The sequence below is a fragment of the Rhinatrema bivittatum genome, chromosome 13 (assembly GCF_901001135.1).
Source record: "Rhinatrema bivittatum chromosome 13, aRhiBiv1.1, whole genome shotgun sequence".
Classification (NCBI taxonomy): Eukaryota; Metazoa; Chordata; class Amphibia; order Gymnophiona; family Rhinatrematidae; genus Rhinatrema; species Rhinatrema bivittatum.
In genome coordinates, this window is record NC_042627.1 from 76260466 (window position 1) to 76277716 (window position 17251).

Sequence of the window (17251 nt, forward strand, 5' to 3'; positions counted from 1 at the left end):
TAAAATTTGGCTGGCCAAATTGGGTGTCTAGCAATGAAAAATCAGTACTAGCTACATAACTTTCTCCTCCTGCCCTAAACCCTGCCCTCAGACCCAACCAGAAAGAAATTGGCTGAATTTAGCCACCTAGTAAAATTTAGGTGGTTAGCCTGGCCAATTTTCAAAGGTTGATCTATTTGTCTAGGTCCTTATTTAACTGGCTAGATCCTTTTGAATACTGACTTTGAATTAACACACAGTAACACACACATTAATATTATGGGATGCTATAACAACTTCTTATATTTAAATAGTGCTGGCAGTGTCCATGGCTCTGGATGTGAAAAGCCATACAGGTTTATAGTGACCCAAACTTAAAGAACTTGCAATCTTAGTTGAAGCCCAGGGAGGTTCAGTGATTTGCAAGAGGGGGATGGGGTAATGGAGTTGGGGGTCTCCAGACGCTTGCTTCCTTTCTCTAATCCCTACGCTGCTCTGCCAGCCTCCAGTCGAAGGGCCCGACTTAGAACAGGTTGTGCTCATAGCCAGAAAATGGAGCAAACCCATTTGCAAGTCCCTTCTCACATCTCCTAGCACAGCCCAGACAGTTTGGTTCTGTGCCATCCAGCAGAAATGGGCCCTTCTGCCACAGAAGCAAAGTAGCCCAAGGATCCCATCCTGAATAAAGCCCAGAAACCAAAATTAGAGATGGACAGGGACACAGCAACACCAGGAAATGTATTACAAACGAATTCTGGGAAGGCCCAGTGGCTCGGTGACAGTACTGGGTGCGGTCACACGGAGAACCTGGGTCCGAGGGGGTGCAGAGAAGGCAGCATTCGCAGCCCCTAAGGGAGGGAGTCTCAGCCATTGCTCGCTTTTAAGAGTCCACATTAGCCAAGCTATTTCTACCACTACTTATTTCTATACTGCTAGAGTCTAGACAAATGAGGCAGTGAGGGAGCCGCAGTTTGCAATCCCCGGCCGAAGACGGTTGTTACAATGGTTGGGCTGAGTTGGAAAGGGGATATCGAAACAAGAGGGTAAAGGCTTATGGCACTGTAGCTCAACAGAGGCCAGCTCAGACCGAGCCGGAAGCCCAAAACACTGCATCCTGATACATTACTGCATTGGTGTTTGTGCTCAACGCAATCACTTTCCAGGAAATACTGCAAAACAGCCTTCAGACAGCAGCACAAGGCCCCGAGAAGCACTTCCATTCTGACGTTTTATAATGTCTGGGGTTGCTCTTTGTTGAACAAAAAAATATAGAATCGGAAAAAACACCAGACTTCAGATATTAGAAATAAAATCTAGAGATAGTCTGTCGGGTTGGCATGGCTCATCTCCCAGCCCCAGACGCTTTGCAGAAACACATTAAAGCATGTCAGCAACCCGCTCACGATAAGGGCGCAGACAAGAGATCATCACATTCAAAGTCTTGGGACTGACCTTGGTGAACATCAGCAGTTACGAGCGGCTTCTGCTAAGAGTCCACAAACATGGGGAAAACCCTGACAGAACCACCAAGGAATGTGGCAAAGGCAGATTCACACTTGTTACTACTTTTTTTAAATGTATTTTAATTTAATTTAAAAGGATTTATATCCGTGCCAGGCTACAATAGTACATTCATAATTAAATCTAAACCTAAAATCCTAAGACAAAACAAACATAAAAACTGACAATAAAATATAGAAAACACCTTTAAAAGAAGTTAAAATGGCTAGAAAATTGGGACTGGTTATTGGGATTCGCACAAATCAGTAAAAGCTTAAATAAAAAGTACTTTAAAGCTTTCTTGAATTCTTTGGAATTGCCTATAGATCTACGGGTTTGAGGGATGGAGTTCCATAGGCTAGGTCCTGTGATGGAAAATGCATGTTCGCCTTGTGGTTTTAGGAGAGGGGACTTGTAATAGCAATTGATTTTTGGATCTTAAATTTCGGGAGGGGGATATATAAATGTAAGGTAGCAGACAACCAAGAGTTAGTGTTATTCTTTTTGTCTGCTTGCATTAAATATAAATAAGAGGCTTTAGAGTGGACCCACTCTCCGGGAGACCACCTCAGGAAGGTCTATGCATGGTGCAGGAGAGGGAGCCAGGACAGGGAGACTTCAGCACCAGGAGCACAGAATCCAAGGACAACTCTGTACCACAACCAACCCAACCCCTACTCCCCAGTTATCGTCCGCTCTTTCTTACAAGACGTGTGGCGTTATTACACAGGAATGAATTCCTGAATTCATTTCCATGACTAAGGGAAGTAGTGCACTTTTTAAAAAAATCTTTTTGAAATGCTTTAAAAAAAATCCTCAAAAAATTGGACCTATGATTAAAACTGCACCCCTGTGAGCTATCGATGGAGCACAATTAATGCTCTAAAAGATATCAACAGTTGGGGTTTATATGATGGTCCCATAAAACAAAATATAGTGTTATGTTCGTATCATCTATTAAGGCTTTCTTCTATATCGTTACTACACAGGAAGGCATTCTAACAAGGGACACGCGTGGTCTCAAATACTCATGTACAGTCCTCTCACTGACTAATTGTTGCATTGGTCCAGGATAAACTACCACAGTCTCTATAGATTCTAACTTTAGTTTTTCTATACTAATTTTCTGATTGAAACTGTACAAGGTGATTTGCAGCATAATTACATGCAACACAAAAAAATAAAAGAGCATCCATACAGTATAAACATTAAAAGCATCACGACATGCGACTACAGACCCATTAAAAACAATTCAACCTGCAAAACACGGATTCTTACTCACCAACCCTAATAGCAAAATCAGGATCAAACGTACTACAATTCCATTAAGATTTTCAACATGCCCAGCCTACCCGATTAAAACCAGAGAAACATGAGGGCAGAAAAAGACCGTACCGCCCATCCAGTCTGTCCATCCACTCCTTCAGAGATCCCCTGTCCTTGTCCCATGCTTTCCTGAATTCAGATGAGACCTTGTCTCCATCACCTCCACTGAACTTCCAATTCCTGATGGCTTTCCAGTCCTGGATGGGATGCAGCAGGCAGCTTTAATAGAGCAGGAAAGGAAGCTGGTGGACGCCACTGCGTGTATGTTAAGTAGAACTCCGCACATAACGGGGGAGGGAATTCTTTTGGAGCGAGAGTTTGTTGCATGACAGTAAAGTGAAGTAACTTGCTGAGGGGTTTCCATAGCTCTGGGTGTCCTCATTCTGACCAGGAATTGTCAGTGCGATCACGGAGCACAAGCTCTGGATGCCTCAAGAGTCTGAGGACCAACAAGGAGGGGGACATTTGCGACTCTCCTGTGTGCCAGAGTGCGTAAGGTGAATGCTCAACAGGTAAACCAAATCGAGAATGGAGCACTCTATCATCATGGAGCACTATACATCCTTCTGGTTCTTATTCTCCATATGCATGACTCCACGCCAGGGAACAGCAATAAGAGAGAAAACCCTTCTCCTCCGTGGGCCGGGCTCCCTTCATTCCCTTTGGAAAGTGCATTAATCGTTATCAGTGATCACTTCCTGAGGACACGTGGGAAGTTGGGAGGTTCTGATCAACGAGTATCCTCAGCTTGCTGCCTGGCTCCTATTGGTTTCCTGCACACGCCGCTTGCAGAATAGATTTTCTCCCTGTGTGGTACCTCTCAGGAAACAGAAGCCCCTGTGCACCTGGGAAATGACCCCCCTTACCTTTCCTTTTGATGCTGTAAAAGGCCACAGCTTCTCCAGCCTGCCAGAAGATCTTGGCGTGCTCCTTGGCAGAGTGGGGCACGAAGACCGCGTCTTCCTCCTCGCTGGGCCTTCTCTCCAGGATGCCGAACACCAGGCAGTTCAGGACAAAAAGGACGACCCTTTCTGCTAAAGAGGAAACCTAGGACACCCAAAGCCCAGAGGAGGAGAAAGGAAGAAAGTTAGGCCTTGAGATTTACTACGACGACTCCACACTTGATGGAATCAGCTCCCGCCACGGTACCAGGAAAGCCTCTTATCCATGGAGCCCAGCCGGTGAGAGGTGATCAGCTTGGGAAGCGCTGCTCCAGCGCCTCCTTAAAAAGTATGAGCACGTTTCCCAACTAAGGCCCATCCCAGCCCAGGGCTCAAGTACCTGGCAGATCCCACAGAGAAGATGAGCTCACCCCCAGCCATTTCCAAGTTAGAAGATGGTGGTGCTGGGTCCTGACCAGATAAAGCTGAAAATCGGCTGGCTAAGGTAGCTGGATGACCGTCCCCGGCCCTGGCCAGACTCAGGCCGGACAAGTCACTACCCGGCTATAATCTAAGCTGGATAAACGCCCATATTTAACTTGGGAGCTCTCCAGCTGAATGCCTTTGAATACTGACCCCGCACAACCTAAACTCACCACGCTTTCTTACCAGAGCTGAGTCCCTGCCCTCACTTACAGGGGGGAGAGCACTTTTATAAGGGAGCAGAGATTTCCTCCCAAAGGAAAGGAAACCAGAGCTGTAGGATTCCTTCCTGGATACAGAGTATTGCTGGGTACCGGGCTTGGGATCAGCTAACAGAGCTGCTGTGACTGCGGGAGGAGACTAAGCAGTGCCTCCCACTCACTCAGGCTTCTTTCATTCCTCTTCTGACTCAGGTCAGAATTATTCTGCCTCCAAATCCCTGCCTGCTATCCCGGCTCTCTCTCCCTATCCCAGGAGAGATTAGGGGCACTCCCTCCTCCCCCCCAGTGACTCATAAATCCTTCTAACAATGAGTGCATTAACCTATGGGCACTTTTGGGAGGGAGGGGAAAGGAGACAGAATCTGCCAAACAGAAGCCTTTTCTAGAGGGCTGCAAGGCAGACGGCCAGCCCCGGCCGCGGAGAGAATAACTCTGCTTCACCTGCCGGAGGGGCAGGGCTGGGAATGGCGGAGGATGAGTCACTGCACACTCACCTTCATCACCCCCTCACGGGAGGGGTCGGACGTCTTCAAAACATCTTCCACGCCCCACCACGACGCGTTCACGTACACTGCCAAAACTGGACAAAGAGAACAGGCCTCTACAATCTGCTTCTTAAAATCTGAGACTCTGGACGCTGCCATTTAAAAGGTCACTTAGTAATGCGGAAATTCACAGCTGCGGGTGATGCCAAAAAAAAAAAAAATGTATAAGAAAAGTTATCACCTGTCTGTCTTTTCTGCCGGCTCCAGAAAGCACAGAACATCCAGGACTGGAGGGGCTAAGTTTCACTGGGAAAGTTATTGCTTCCTGCAAGGGATGTGTAGCCCCATTACTCTCTGGTTTTATAGAGGACTGACAGCGTGCTCAGCACTGTACGAGATGCCCGTGGATGCTACAAACATCACAAGCCACCCAGGTACGATAGGGGTAAGGCACTCTCTGGCGGGGGAGAGCGAGAGCGAGCAGCAGCCTGAGGATGGGGGCTGCCTCATGCAAGCTCTCGGGAATTTCAACATAGCTTGCTTTCTGTCAGCTCTAAAGCATTATTTGCATGAAGAGGGTGCTGCATGCCTGGAATGCCCTTCCGGAAGAGGGGGTGAGGACGAAAACAGTAAACAAATTCAAAAGGGCATGGGATAAACACTGTGGATCCCTAAAAGCTAGAAATGAAGAAAAGGGTACATGGGGGGGTAACCTGCACGGGGCATCAGTACTGCCCTTAACAGAAACATGGGGGTAACCTGCACAGAGCATCAGTACTGCCCTCAACAGAAACATGGGGGGTAACCTCACGGAGCATCAGTACTGCCCTCAACAGAAACATGGGGGTAACCTGCACGGAGCGGCAGTTACTGCCCTCAACAGAAACATGGGGGTAACCTGCACGGAGCGGCAGTTACTGCCCTCAACAGAAACATGGGGGTAACCTGCACGGAGCGGCAGTTACTGCCCTCAACAGAAACATGGGGGTAACCTGCACGGAGCGGCAGTTACTGCCCTCAACAGAAACATGGGGGTAACCTGCACGGAGCGGCAGTTACTGCCCTCAACAGAAACATGGGGGTAACCTGCACGGAGCGGCAGTTACTGCCCTCAACAGAAACATGGGGGTAACCTGCACGGAGCGGCAGTTACTGCCCTCAACAGAAACATGGGGGTAACCTGCACGGAGCGGCAGTTACTGCCCTCAACAGAAACATGGGGGTAACCTGCACGGAGCGGCAGTTACTGCCCTCAACAGAAACATGGGGGTAACCTGCACGGAGCGGCAGTTACTGCCCTCAACAGAAACATGGGGGGTAACCTGCACGGAGCGGCAGTTACTGCCCTCAACAGAAACATGGGGGTAACCTGCACGGAGCGGCAGTTACTGCCCTCAACAGAAACATGGGGGTAACCTGCACGGAGCGGCAGTTACTGCCCTCAACAGAAACATGGGGGTAACCTGCACAGAGCATCAGTACTGCCCTTAACAGAAACATGGGGGTAACCTGCACAGAGCATCAGTACTGCCCTCAACAGAAACATGGGGGTAACCTGCACAGAGCATCAGTACTGCCCTTAACAGAAACATGGGGGTAACCTGCACAGAGCATCAGTACTGCCCTTAACAGAAACATGGGGGTAACCTGCACGGAGCGGCAGTTACTGCCCTTAACAGAAACATGGGGGGTAACCTCACGGAGCGGCAGTTACTGCCCTTTACAGAAACATGGGGGTAACCTGCACAGAGCGGCAGTTACTTCCCTTAACAGAAAGCATGGGGGTAACCTGCACAGAGCGGCAGTTACTTCCCTTAACAGAAAGCATGGGGGTAACCTGCATGGAGCGGCAGTCACTGCCCTTAACAGAAACATGGGGTAACCTGCACAGAGCGGCAGTTACTTCCCTTAACAGAAAGCATGGGGGTAACCTGCACAGAGCGGCAGTCACTGCCCTTAACAGAAACATGGGGGTAACCTGCACAGAGCGGCAGTTACTTCCCTTAACAGAAACATGGGGGTAACCTGCACAGAGTGGCAGTTACTGCCCTTAACAGAAACATGGGGGTAACCTGCACAGAGTGGCAGTTACTGCCCTTAACAGAAACATGGGGGTAACCTGCACAGAGTGGCAGTTACTGCCCTTAACAGAAACATGGGGGTAACCTGCATGGAGCGGCAGTTACTGCCCTTATCAGAAACATGGGAGTAACCTGCACGGAGCGACAGTTACTGCCCTTAACAGAAACATGGGGGTAACCTGCACAGAGTGGCAGTTACTGCCCTTAACAGAAACATGGGGGTAACCTGCACAGAGCGGCAGTTACTGCCCTTAACAGAAACATGGGAGTAACCTGCACGGAGCGACAGTTATTGCCCTTAACATAAGGCTTGGGGGTAACCTGCACAGAGCGGCAGTTGCAACCAAGGGAAACTTGCCAGGCAGGCTGGATCGACCATTTGAACTTTTTCTGCCATCAATACTATGTCACTATCCTATGCATTCAAGCTTTGATCACATTACACGTGTGTTCATTTGCGAGACTGGCTTTCCTAATTGTTGGTTAGTGTTCCTGTTATGAAGACATTGCCCTTATTCACGCCTCTCACCATTATCTCTCAGCCATCCTCTGTGTAGAGAGCTGACCCCCTCTTAGTCTCTCTAGAAGGGAAAGAAAAATATGACCGAAAAAACACAAGCTAAAAAAAGCTTTTCCCACAAAAATTACCAGTGCACATTTCTTTTCAGCCTGGCTATGGTAGGTGACTTTGAGGCAACACTTCCTTCCCTCAATTTAAAAACAGGATAGCAGCTGACCCAGCAACTATCACCTCACATTACTCATGCTAACTCCTCAAGAGGCTTGTAGGTTGCAGCCCTTATCATAGCAGCCTCAGAAGTAAACATTTCAGCCTAGGGTGGCAATATCAGGCACTCTCCCCTGTCAGTCACAGGCCAAACATAGCCTTGCTTGATTTTAACCAGATTGACTCAAATAAAATGTTTTTCAATGCCTCTTATTTGTGTTCTGTATTCCTTGACTAGACTGTAAGCTCCAGGGAGCAGAGACTGTCTCTTCTGTGTACCTGTACAGTGCTGTGTACATCGATAGATAGCAACAGTAGATCCCAAGTGCACTGTGTATGTGGTGCTTCCCAACATGGTTATGGCTCTAGGGACCCGCCTAAAGGATTTTTAAACTGGAATTTAAACCTGCAGTTTATACACAAGACACTAACTTCCAGGCTTAATTTTGAAATTTTTTTTTTAAGTATAGAGAAGGGAAATTTATTTATTTATTTTTTTTTACTTTTACAAAGCTAAATTTAAGTAGGCCGGCTTCGATCACAGTTGTTCAGCAAATACAACTATTTGTCCACAAGTACGTCATTCTTTTAAACAGGAAAGTCATGACAGGAGCTTGGCAGGATGCCAAATTGTACCCACAAGCTGTCCTTCCCCCCCCCCCCCCAAGGGAACCCCAAACACTCTGAAACATGACTGAGCCATCTTTTGCAGGAAACAAAACTCTAAACGCGCCGACTATCGGCTTCCGGATTTCATGCAAGTGCAGACCCTTTGGGAACGTCCTGGCCAGGGAAAGGTCAGCTTGCCCAGTCGGATTGCTGGACCTGACCTTTCTGCTGGGCACGCCCTGGAGGTTGGAACGGGAGTCCCAGCCCTGCACAGAGCGCATTCCCCGTCACCTGTTAGATGAGCCTTGAGATGGCCGGAGCAAAGAAACAAGGCGCGCACGACTGCAGCAAACACTGACCTGCAGCTTTATCCTTGGGATTTACTAAAACCAGAATTTTATGCCGGCAGTCCTCTTGGAACAAAGGTAGGAAAGAAACATTGGGTTCTTCAATTTTAACCTAAAAAAAAAAATACGCATCTTAATCTTTCATGCTGTACAGAAACAAGGAAGTCGGGTTATTTCATGAAGGCTTATGATGCCCATGAACTCATAATAAGTGGAATATATACATTTTAAATAAATAAGGCTCACATTTTACAAATGGCTGTAGCTCCCCTTTTAGTATAACCACATATTCCCTCAGCCTATCCTTCTACAAGTGCCTTCTCGTTCAAGGTTACCCCCCTGTTGTTGGTTATCTCCTTCGCACAGCACAAGCCTCTCTCACCTCTGCTCGGCCTCCCAGCTGCCAGGCCCCGTTTCCCCTCCCCCCCCCCACCCCCCCAATACATTTTCTGGCAACTGTCCCCCATCCTCATTCATGTCCCTGTCTTTCTTCTCGCACTGACAGCTGTTAAGAACCTTTCTGCGTATTGTACCCGTGTGACGAGCCTCGAGTGCTCATGGTTACGTGGGCTTATGCAAGATTAATGTGTAGAAGGCTGGCACTTCCACATTGATCCTCTGGAGGGCAGCACAGTATGGCTGAACAGCCCCCCTTTTCCCTTCGAACGCCACCCATTAACGGAGCCCAAGAGATGGTGACCACAGCTGGGCCCAGGCAGAGGGCAGATGCAAAAGCAGCACCAAGAAAAACTCTGGGACTACATTTTTTTTTAAATCTCACAATAAAAAAAAAACACTTGAATAATTCGTGTGTCAAAATGTAAATCAAGCGTCGAACTATCTAAGTCAAAAACTGGGAAACCGAAGTGAGAGCATAAAACCAGCTTTAATATGCTCCAAGGAAACAAAAGTTTTTTGGACAGATCACCAACCCCTGGATGCATGAGCCGTGAAAAATATAGGGGCGGGAAGGCTATAGTGAGCAGGCGGCAGATTCGCGGTGGGGCGTTTTCACCCCCCACCCAAGGGAGGTTTTATCTAGTTCTAAACATTGCATGTAAAATAGAAGGCATCTCCTTAATATGTTTATTTCTGAATACTGGATCATGCTTTACAAAAAGGTCACAATTAAATGTTTTGGGCAATTGAAGGTAGCGGTGATGTCACTCATTCTCTCTGTTAGAAGAGAACAAACTTTGCCCACAATATAATTCCTGCTAAACTTAATTCAATGTCTTCTTAATTTAGCTGTACATAAAGGCATATTTTGCTTTAAAAAAGATTCCCAGTTGCAACCCTGATGTGCATTCAAACACCAAGGCTGGCAGTTCAGAACTCACATGGCCGACGTGCAGTCAAGGCATGTTTGTGCTTGCCAACAGTCAGTCGTTCTGAAACAGTCGTGGATCAGCAGGTTGGGAAGGGCCGATTCTTTCAGTGGCCCCTTGGCAAGGGTTGGGTTTTCTTTGTTTGTTTGTTTTTGCTATTTTTGCACAACAAAGTTAAGAGGTTTCACAGAACAAGACAGTTTAAGGTCGGCACGTCCTACGATTTAAGTCTCCATAAATGTGGAAATGGGCCAGACGGCAGCCAGGGACTGATACACTAGGCTGATGGTGTGCTGTAGAGGCTCAGTTGGAGCTCAGAGTTGAAGAGCCCAGGCTTCTTGGATCCTATCAGGCCTTAAACTACAGAGAAAACAACATGTTGACTAAAATGGGAATTTCCTCATGTTGAGGGGCGTGTGTGTGTGGCATTATATTCAAGTGTCATATTTTCAACATGGCCAATGTTCGAGTTGGTGTACTCTTTTAAATGAAAGCCAGGTCACCTTACTAGCACAGCTTATGAGCCTGTAACAAAACAAACGAGCCTGTTAGGCATGTGCATTCGTTGGTCATTTGTTTCGTTTCACGTAACACGCATATCTCTAGTATGCACGAAGCCTACCCTAGTATACGCACAACTACTTGCCCGTGTACTAGAGATATGTGCACGTGAAACGAACGAAATGAATTATGAACGAAATGAATGACCAACGAATGTACATGCCAAATATCTGTGTACAATGACAGGGGGTTGAGGAAGCACCTGAACATATAAGTGATACAGTAAGGAAAAACTAGAAGCACACCTGCAAATTCTAATCCTACCATTAGCCTATGTTATAGAAGCTGTCTATATTGTTACCTTTTCTTCTTCTGAAATGGAGAATGTCTCTGTGGAAGATTCTCTTTGCTGGACAAGTTGCAAAAAATAGGCATTTGTTGTCGCCCATAAAACCTCAGCATCGTCATCTGCTGAAACATCTACCGGATATAGAGATCCTGGAGACAGAACCATATAGAGCAAAATTATATAAATAGCAGCATTGAAGATCAGACTAATAAGAAATTCAAAGCCTGGTCAAGTAATGGAAGGCAATGACTTTTTCCATTCTTGGTCAGTGACAGTAATCATGAATGTATACAATATGAATAATGGGGTAGACTTGATAAGAGCATGGGACAGGAACAGAGGATCCTTAGCAGTGGGACTGAAGGTAAAGTCAGAAATTAAACAGGATGTATGGACATGCAACAGGAAGGGGAAATGGCCAGACCTGGTGGTTTGGTGGTTTTGTCCTGGTGGTTTTGTCTATCATCATGTTCTGTTTCCATTAATCAATATTCCAGACAAACATTGTAATGAAAATCTAAAAATCTGTATTTATGGGCTACAGAGCAAACAACAGTAAAATGTCCTGGCCAGAGAAGACTACTGTTATTTTCCATTGCAGCTGAGGGTTCTTTGTGTGGTAAGATCAGGATCATTCAAAAGACAGTAGCTGATCAAACATTTTGAGCTTAGAGAAGGCAATTTTCAGAGGTTCTTTCTGCTTTACCTGCAGAAATGGCCGGTTATAAAATTGCCTGCCAGATATGCAGGTAAACTTACACGTGTATGCCCTGACTGCACGCAAGTTTACCCAGCTGATCAGAGTCATTCTCGAGGGTAAAGCTGGGGAGGGCCATTGCACTTATGGGCATAAATTTTACATTTTCAAAAGTCTGCACATACATTTCAGCAGCTGTAATTACGTGTGGGTAGTTTTGGAGGGCTAATTTTCAAAGCGACCTTATATGCTTTAAGCTCATTCGTGCAATTTAGGCACATAATTGAATACTTTTTTAATGCACGCTATTACAGCCTTGCCCCTTAATTCTGGGAGACTGCACTTTTCTAGAGTTAGGGCTCTGTGCTTCAACCAATCAGATTGCCTGGAATGAAAAACTAATTGCTCTTTTTAATTAGGTCTTCCAATTTTCACAATCATTTTACCTTTTTAAACTTTTCATTCATTTAAATAAAAATTACAAAGTAAGAGACTTTGCAACAGTAACACACAGAGAAAAAAAAGAAACAAAATATGCATCAGAAGAAACCAAATTCCCCTCATTTCCTTAGCCCTCAATCCTTAAGGAAGTGGAACAAAAACAGGAATTTACAAGAAACAAGAAAATAAATCGGCCTCAGCATGAGAATTCCTGATATTACTGCAACTCTAACTGGGAGCTGGTGAGGATACGAGCAACTTTTTAGAATCTATGAATTGTTCAGAAGCAAAAAACAACCAAACAACCCATAACAATCTACTTTGCTGCACGTTTACAAGGGCATCGTAGCATAAGAAGTAGCAGCCCCCAAGGCGCGAAGCTCCTGCCAAAGAGATAAGAACCCCTTCTTCCTCTCCAGTAATGTTTGCAAGATCAGGATAAATTCTAACAACCTGACCTAAGAAACCAGCAGGCATATTCTTAAAATGTAATCTCCTAACGGCACTTGGATCCTGGTCAGAAATAAAAGAGGTAGCGACCTAAGTTGTCCTTTCATAAGTCCGGGCGTGGAACCTTCCAGAAAAGAAGTCGGACTGAGCAGATCCACAGGTGCCCGAGCAGACTTATTTCATTGACTCCTTAAACCACAGGATAGCAGAAGAAAATAAACCCTGTAAAAGGGAGGAACTGCATCCTACGACATAGGCAAGACCTCCAATAAGTATTTAATTTTTTTTAAGAGCCACTCGTAGCAAATTCTGCAATAACCTTGGGGAAATTCTGCGCATGGAAATTTACATCTCTCGGACAATTCTCCAAAATTCCACTCGTCTGGAAAGTGCTCCCCACTCCTGAATCAAAGTGGCAGGAACAGCTCCAAAACTTTGCCTCTGCTCAGTATGTCCCTGTAATTGTCCTGTTCAGCTTCATTTCCAGAGAACAGTCTGATAAACCTAACCAGCAGGTCCCGGAGAGGCTCTGCCCGTGAGCTAAGCGATGTCTTGGAAGGACGGAGACGCTTTTTTTGGACAGAAACGGTCGAAGCAGTAAGATTCTGGAAACCCAACAGCCTCTCTCCAGGTCCCAAAACGTCTGAGGAAGTAAAGTTGTGCCCGGATGCCAGCTCGGCTTCGGTGAACACATCAGTCTGGGAAGGCTGCATCACAGACTCGGTGGCGGCCACGGATCTGGGGGACTGAAAGGAGGTTCAACCCCTGGTGACTCCATCGCTCCTCCGTGGGATATCGCAGTGGGGAGGATCCAAATCCCCCTCTTCAACCAGAAGCGGGAGATGAACTGCTAGTCAGGAAGGTAAGACATCTTGCAGTAAAAGACACAAACCTTCCCTTCCCTCCTAGGGGACATCACAGCAGGAACAGCCAGCAACAATTAATCAATGCTGGATAGGCTATTTGGTGATAACACCTTCTCCCGAAACTTTTGCTTTTTTTTCTGATTTAACTGGCAGAGACACATCTGCTCTCTCAATCACCTTCATCGAGCACTCATCTAGGAATTTCTATGTATAATTAAATAAATTCAGATGAAGCTGTCTGTAAAAATGGATAACCAGAAAGTATAACACAAAGCGAAACCTGTCGTTGGCATGGTGCAAAGATGGAGGGCTCCACAGATGAAGAAGGGTCTACAGTGGCCTTATCTGCAGACAACTAGTATCTTACCTAGTAACGCGTACAAAAATTCCAATGAAAAGGTTAAACGAGGTTTCAAACCATCTCTGTGAAGCCATAAAATGAGATTCCGGCGACAGTGAACATTGCAAGACGTCAGGTCCTTCAGTTGTTCAAAAATAAACAGGTACAGCTATTGTTACCCAAAGGAGACCCGAGACCGCAGCACAAAAATCCCTTCCACTATCCACTCTGACTTCAGTCTCTCCTGCTGAGCCCAGGACTGAGAGTTTAATAAGGAGTCGGATACTTGGGGCAAGCCTCACTGGGCATAGAAACCAACGTTATAATACTTACATGATGTTCAACTTCTACCAGAAATCAGATTTCACAAAATCTATTTACCACTTTTAAAACCAATGCGGATGTTTACTTGTAGGCTCGGGCCGCATCACCTGCATTTCTCACGGACCTGAGGAAGGGAGGACAAATGCTCAAAAGCTAGTGACTGAGGTTGGTTTAATAAAACAAACCGTCCTGCATCCCACCTGATTTAAAGTGGAGTAAGATGATGGCCACGCTAGGTTATTTATTTATTTATAAAACTTTTAATATACCGACATTCATAGGGCATATCATGCCGGTTTACAAATAACTGAAGCAGGTAGAAAATACAATGAACAGGGGTGGGGGAGAAGGGGAGCAGGCAAGAAAAAGGTGAGAGATGGGCAGGGGAAGAGCAGCAAGAAAGAATAGGGCAGAAGGAGAGAGAGGAACAATCAACTTGATAAATATAATAAAAGGAACATAATTGTAACTGTTTTTTAAAATTATAAGTTAAGGCGAAGTTACCCATCTAGTTACCCATCTAGTAAGGTAAGAGTTCTGAATCCAGCTCAGATGAACTGCTTCCCAAGGGCTATCCGCACCAAATTTTCAGGACACGACAAGGGTATTTTATTTGGTGGGGGGGGGGGGGGGGGGGGGGAGAGAGAGGGATCCACCTTAGAAAGTTAAGCTCGTCAGTACTGTGTGGAGCTTTTTGTTTTAAATCAAGAAGCTGAACCATTTCCAATTCTATCCCATAGGACACATGAAGATGCAATTCTGATTTCCCCAAGAAAGGAGGACAGAGTAAAACCTGGACTAGATCACCCTGCTGGGACAAAAAGAGATGAAACCAGCTGGCGACTGTAGAGGGAAGGCGAGGTGCACTTGGAGTACCATCGACGTGGCTTCTATAAGAACATTTTTACAGATCTCTTTCATTGGAAGCGTTGCTGTAAGGTAAGGCTTTTCCTCTCTCCACTTTACACTCATTAGGAACACGTAATCCATGGACGTAAAGACGGACGCACAACACGACACAAACCCAAATACCCTAGGGTGTTATTTGGGAGCTCAAGAATTTCCTGAGACGCTGTGCTTAATAAAAACCTGCTTTTTAAGAGCAGGCTGGTTTGTGTGCACTGCCCTGTGGGTAAGTGCACGATGCAGGGGGGGGAGGGGGAGACACGAACATCCTCGATTCCACTTCAGGACGGGAAAGATCACGCCAAGTATCAAAGTTCACAGCGAAAACAAGGGGATACCGTGCCCTTAAAAAAAACAACTTTGGTTTCAACCAGCAGGCCCCGTGTTGAGTTAGTCACAGCTGCTAGCCCGCAATCACAGGAGGCGGGGAGCGAGCGGAAAGGTCCGCAGAGGGTTAAGGAGTAAAACTCATAAAAAAAAAAAAAAAAAAGAGGGCCTGGCTGCTGCAGGGGCAGTCGGAAAGGTACCAGAGCACCGCAGAGTGTAAATTTAGAAGCGAGGGGCCTACTGGGTGGCGAGGATTCCAGACATTCCAGCTCTCAGCATTACTGAGGGGGCCGACGGGGGCAGCCATCTTAAGCAGTCAAAGCTGGTAAACAAGGTCATTACATCACCCCGAAGCCTGAATCCTCCACTCACCGCAAGGAGGCCCGGTAGGGATCGCCTTTGTATGGGGGGGAGACGGACAAATTTAATCAACAGATGTTGACAGACTGCGCAAGGATTAAACAATCTCCCTTCTATTTCCAAATGATGCGCCTGCCTTCCAGAAAGTTCTGCAGCCTCCGGGTTTTATTTATTCTGAGGGGGGGGGGAGGGTGAGTCAGAATAAGACAAGCTGGTTCATGTCAGGCTGCAGCGGGGCCCGGTTCAGGCCTGCCCTGGGGCACCCTGCTTCTACCCTGCCTGGTGGCTAAACTGCAGCGTGGATTCTGCACTCCAAAAATGCCCACTGGTGACCAAGCTGAGCGCTAGCAGCTCCAAGCCAGAGCGACTCAGACTTTTAGGGCCGGATTCACCCACTTTAGCTGGCAATTTATTAAGTGAATCGCAGGCCTTCCAGCAACAAGGCCCCTTCCACGTGCCAAAGCAAAGTTTGGCTCTTTGCTTTGGCCATTGCTTGGCTCATCTTACAAGCAGAACTGGAAGCTGCAGTGGTAACTTCCCAGCGTGCTTGGAACGGCAGGAAACTCTGCTGAACGCTGCAGCAGAAAATGCTTTTCATGTGCAACATCCATCTGCCTTTGCTCTCCGAGGTCTCTTCCTCAATAACAGGCGATAAGCCAGAGCCAGAACTGAGCCAGCTCCTCACTTGGCGCTGTCACCTATCGGCTTTATTTTTCTTCTGATCCAAATACAGGTCTGATGGACTGAAAGGGCCGATGCAGAATGAATCTTTTTTTTTTTTACTATTAATTTTACTCCGCGGTTCTCTTTTACTGGTCTGGGGCTGCCAGCCCTCTCTCTGTTCCTGCCCCGTACACACGTAACGTTGCCAGCGCCGTCACTTTATGCCTGCCATGCAGCCAATGGAAGCCGACATCACCCAACGCAGACGCTGCGGCCTGAGAGAAGTGAAAGTGGCACTCATCTTTTAAATTACATCCTCAAAAAGCTTAGGACTGAAAATGTTTCTGCTGTTCACTCCAAGAAACACAAGTAAAAAAGAGTTTGCTAGATTATCCATGCAGAAGGTTGGAGGTTGATTTGTTCAGAAGCTTTGTAGGCTAGGATGTTTGTTTGTTTGTTACGGTGCGCGTCTGTCGAGTCCCGACTCATCTCCAAAGTTCAGGCACCTCGTCTTTTTTTTTTTTCTTGGCCCATAAAGGATTCCAGTTTTCCCCAGGACCATTAAAGTTACTAGATTGTAAATAAATAAATAAATGCCTGACAGTTCCTCCTGCTCCTTCTGGGTTTCCAGCTCAACTGGAACCAGGACTGGGATCTTTCACCAGGAGTCTGAAGAACAAAATATTTGCCCTGCAGGCTGAGGACCCAAGGTCCATCGAGCCAGTCATATTTGTCTCAGGCAGACCCCAGGGATAAGTGGGGTAAATAGTGGTTTATGACCTTTTCCTCCCGGACCTTCTCCAAACCCCCAGGCAAGATGCCTTAACCACATCGTTTGGCAACAGTTCCGTTTCACGCAGTGTCCCCCAGGTTTATCTGTTATTTATTATGGAGGTTATTTTCTAACCCGCCCAGCGAGTAATTAATACTTTGAAATAAATAAGTAAGTAAATAACCGGTGCCCATGTTCCCATTCCACCCCACGCATGGTTTTACAAACCTCTGTCATGTCCCCCCTCATAACCAGTCTCAGTTCTGTTACCCTTCTCGGCCTCTTTAT

The 17251-nt window shown here is 46.5% G+C and overlaps 2 protein-coding genes across 18 annotated transcripts in view; one reads left to right on the forward strand and one right to left on the reverse strand.

Moving 5' to 3' along the window:
- Positions 1 to 17251, reverse strand: part of FAM169B (family with sequence similarity 169 member B) — a 77174-nt gene that overhangs the window by 46263 nt on the left and 13660 nt on the right. For 13 of the 15 annotated variants that reach the window (XR_003852315.1, XR_003852314.1, XR_003852317.1 and 10 more), the window contains exons 2-5: positions 10830 to 10966; positions 8652 to 8751; positions 4885 to 4970; positions 3672 to 3852 (exon numbers count right to left, since the gene is read on the reverse strand). Coding sequence is in view for 11 of the 15 variants with exons in the window: in XM_029574360.1 (XP_029430220.1) it covers positions 3672 to 3852; positions 4885 to 4970; positions 8652 to 8751; positions 10830 to 10966 (504 nt within the window). In the remaining 4 variants the exon portion in view is untranslated. Of the gene's footprint in view, positions 1 to 3671; positions 3853 to 4884; positions 5069 to 8651; positions 8752 to 9979; positions 10123 to 10829; positions 10967 to 17251 lie in introns of those variants that run through there. The other 2 variants (XM_029574356.1, XM_029574357.1) reach the window with 2 other exon arrangements.
- PGPEP1L (pyroglutamyl-peptidase I like) overlaps positions 5065 to 17251 on the forward strand; it is a 56931-nt gene continuing 44744 nt past the window's right edge. For 2 of the 3 annotated variants that reach the window (XM_029574365.1, XM_029574362.1), the window contains exon 1: positions 15407 to 15554. The gene's annotated coding sequence lies outside the window, so the exon portion shown is untranslated. Of the gene's footprint in view, positions 5310 to 14675; positions 14875 to 15406; positions 15555 to 17251 lie in introns of those variants that run through there. The other variant, XM_029574363.1, reaches the window with a different exon arrangement.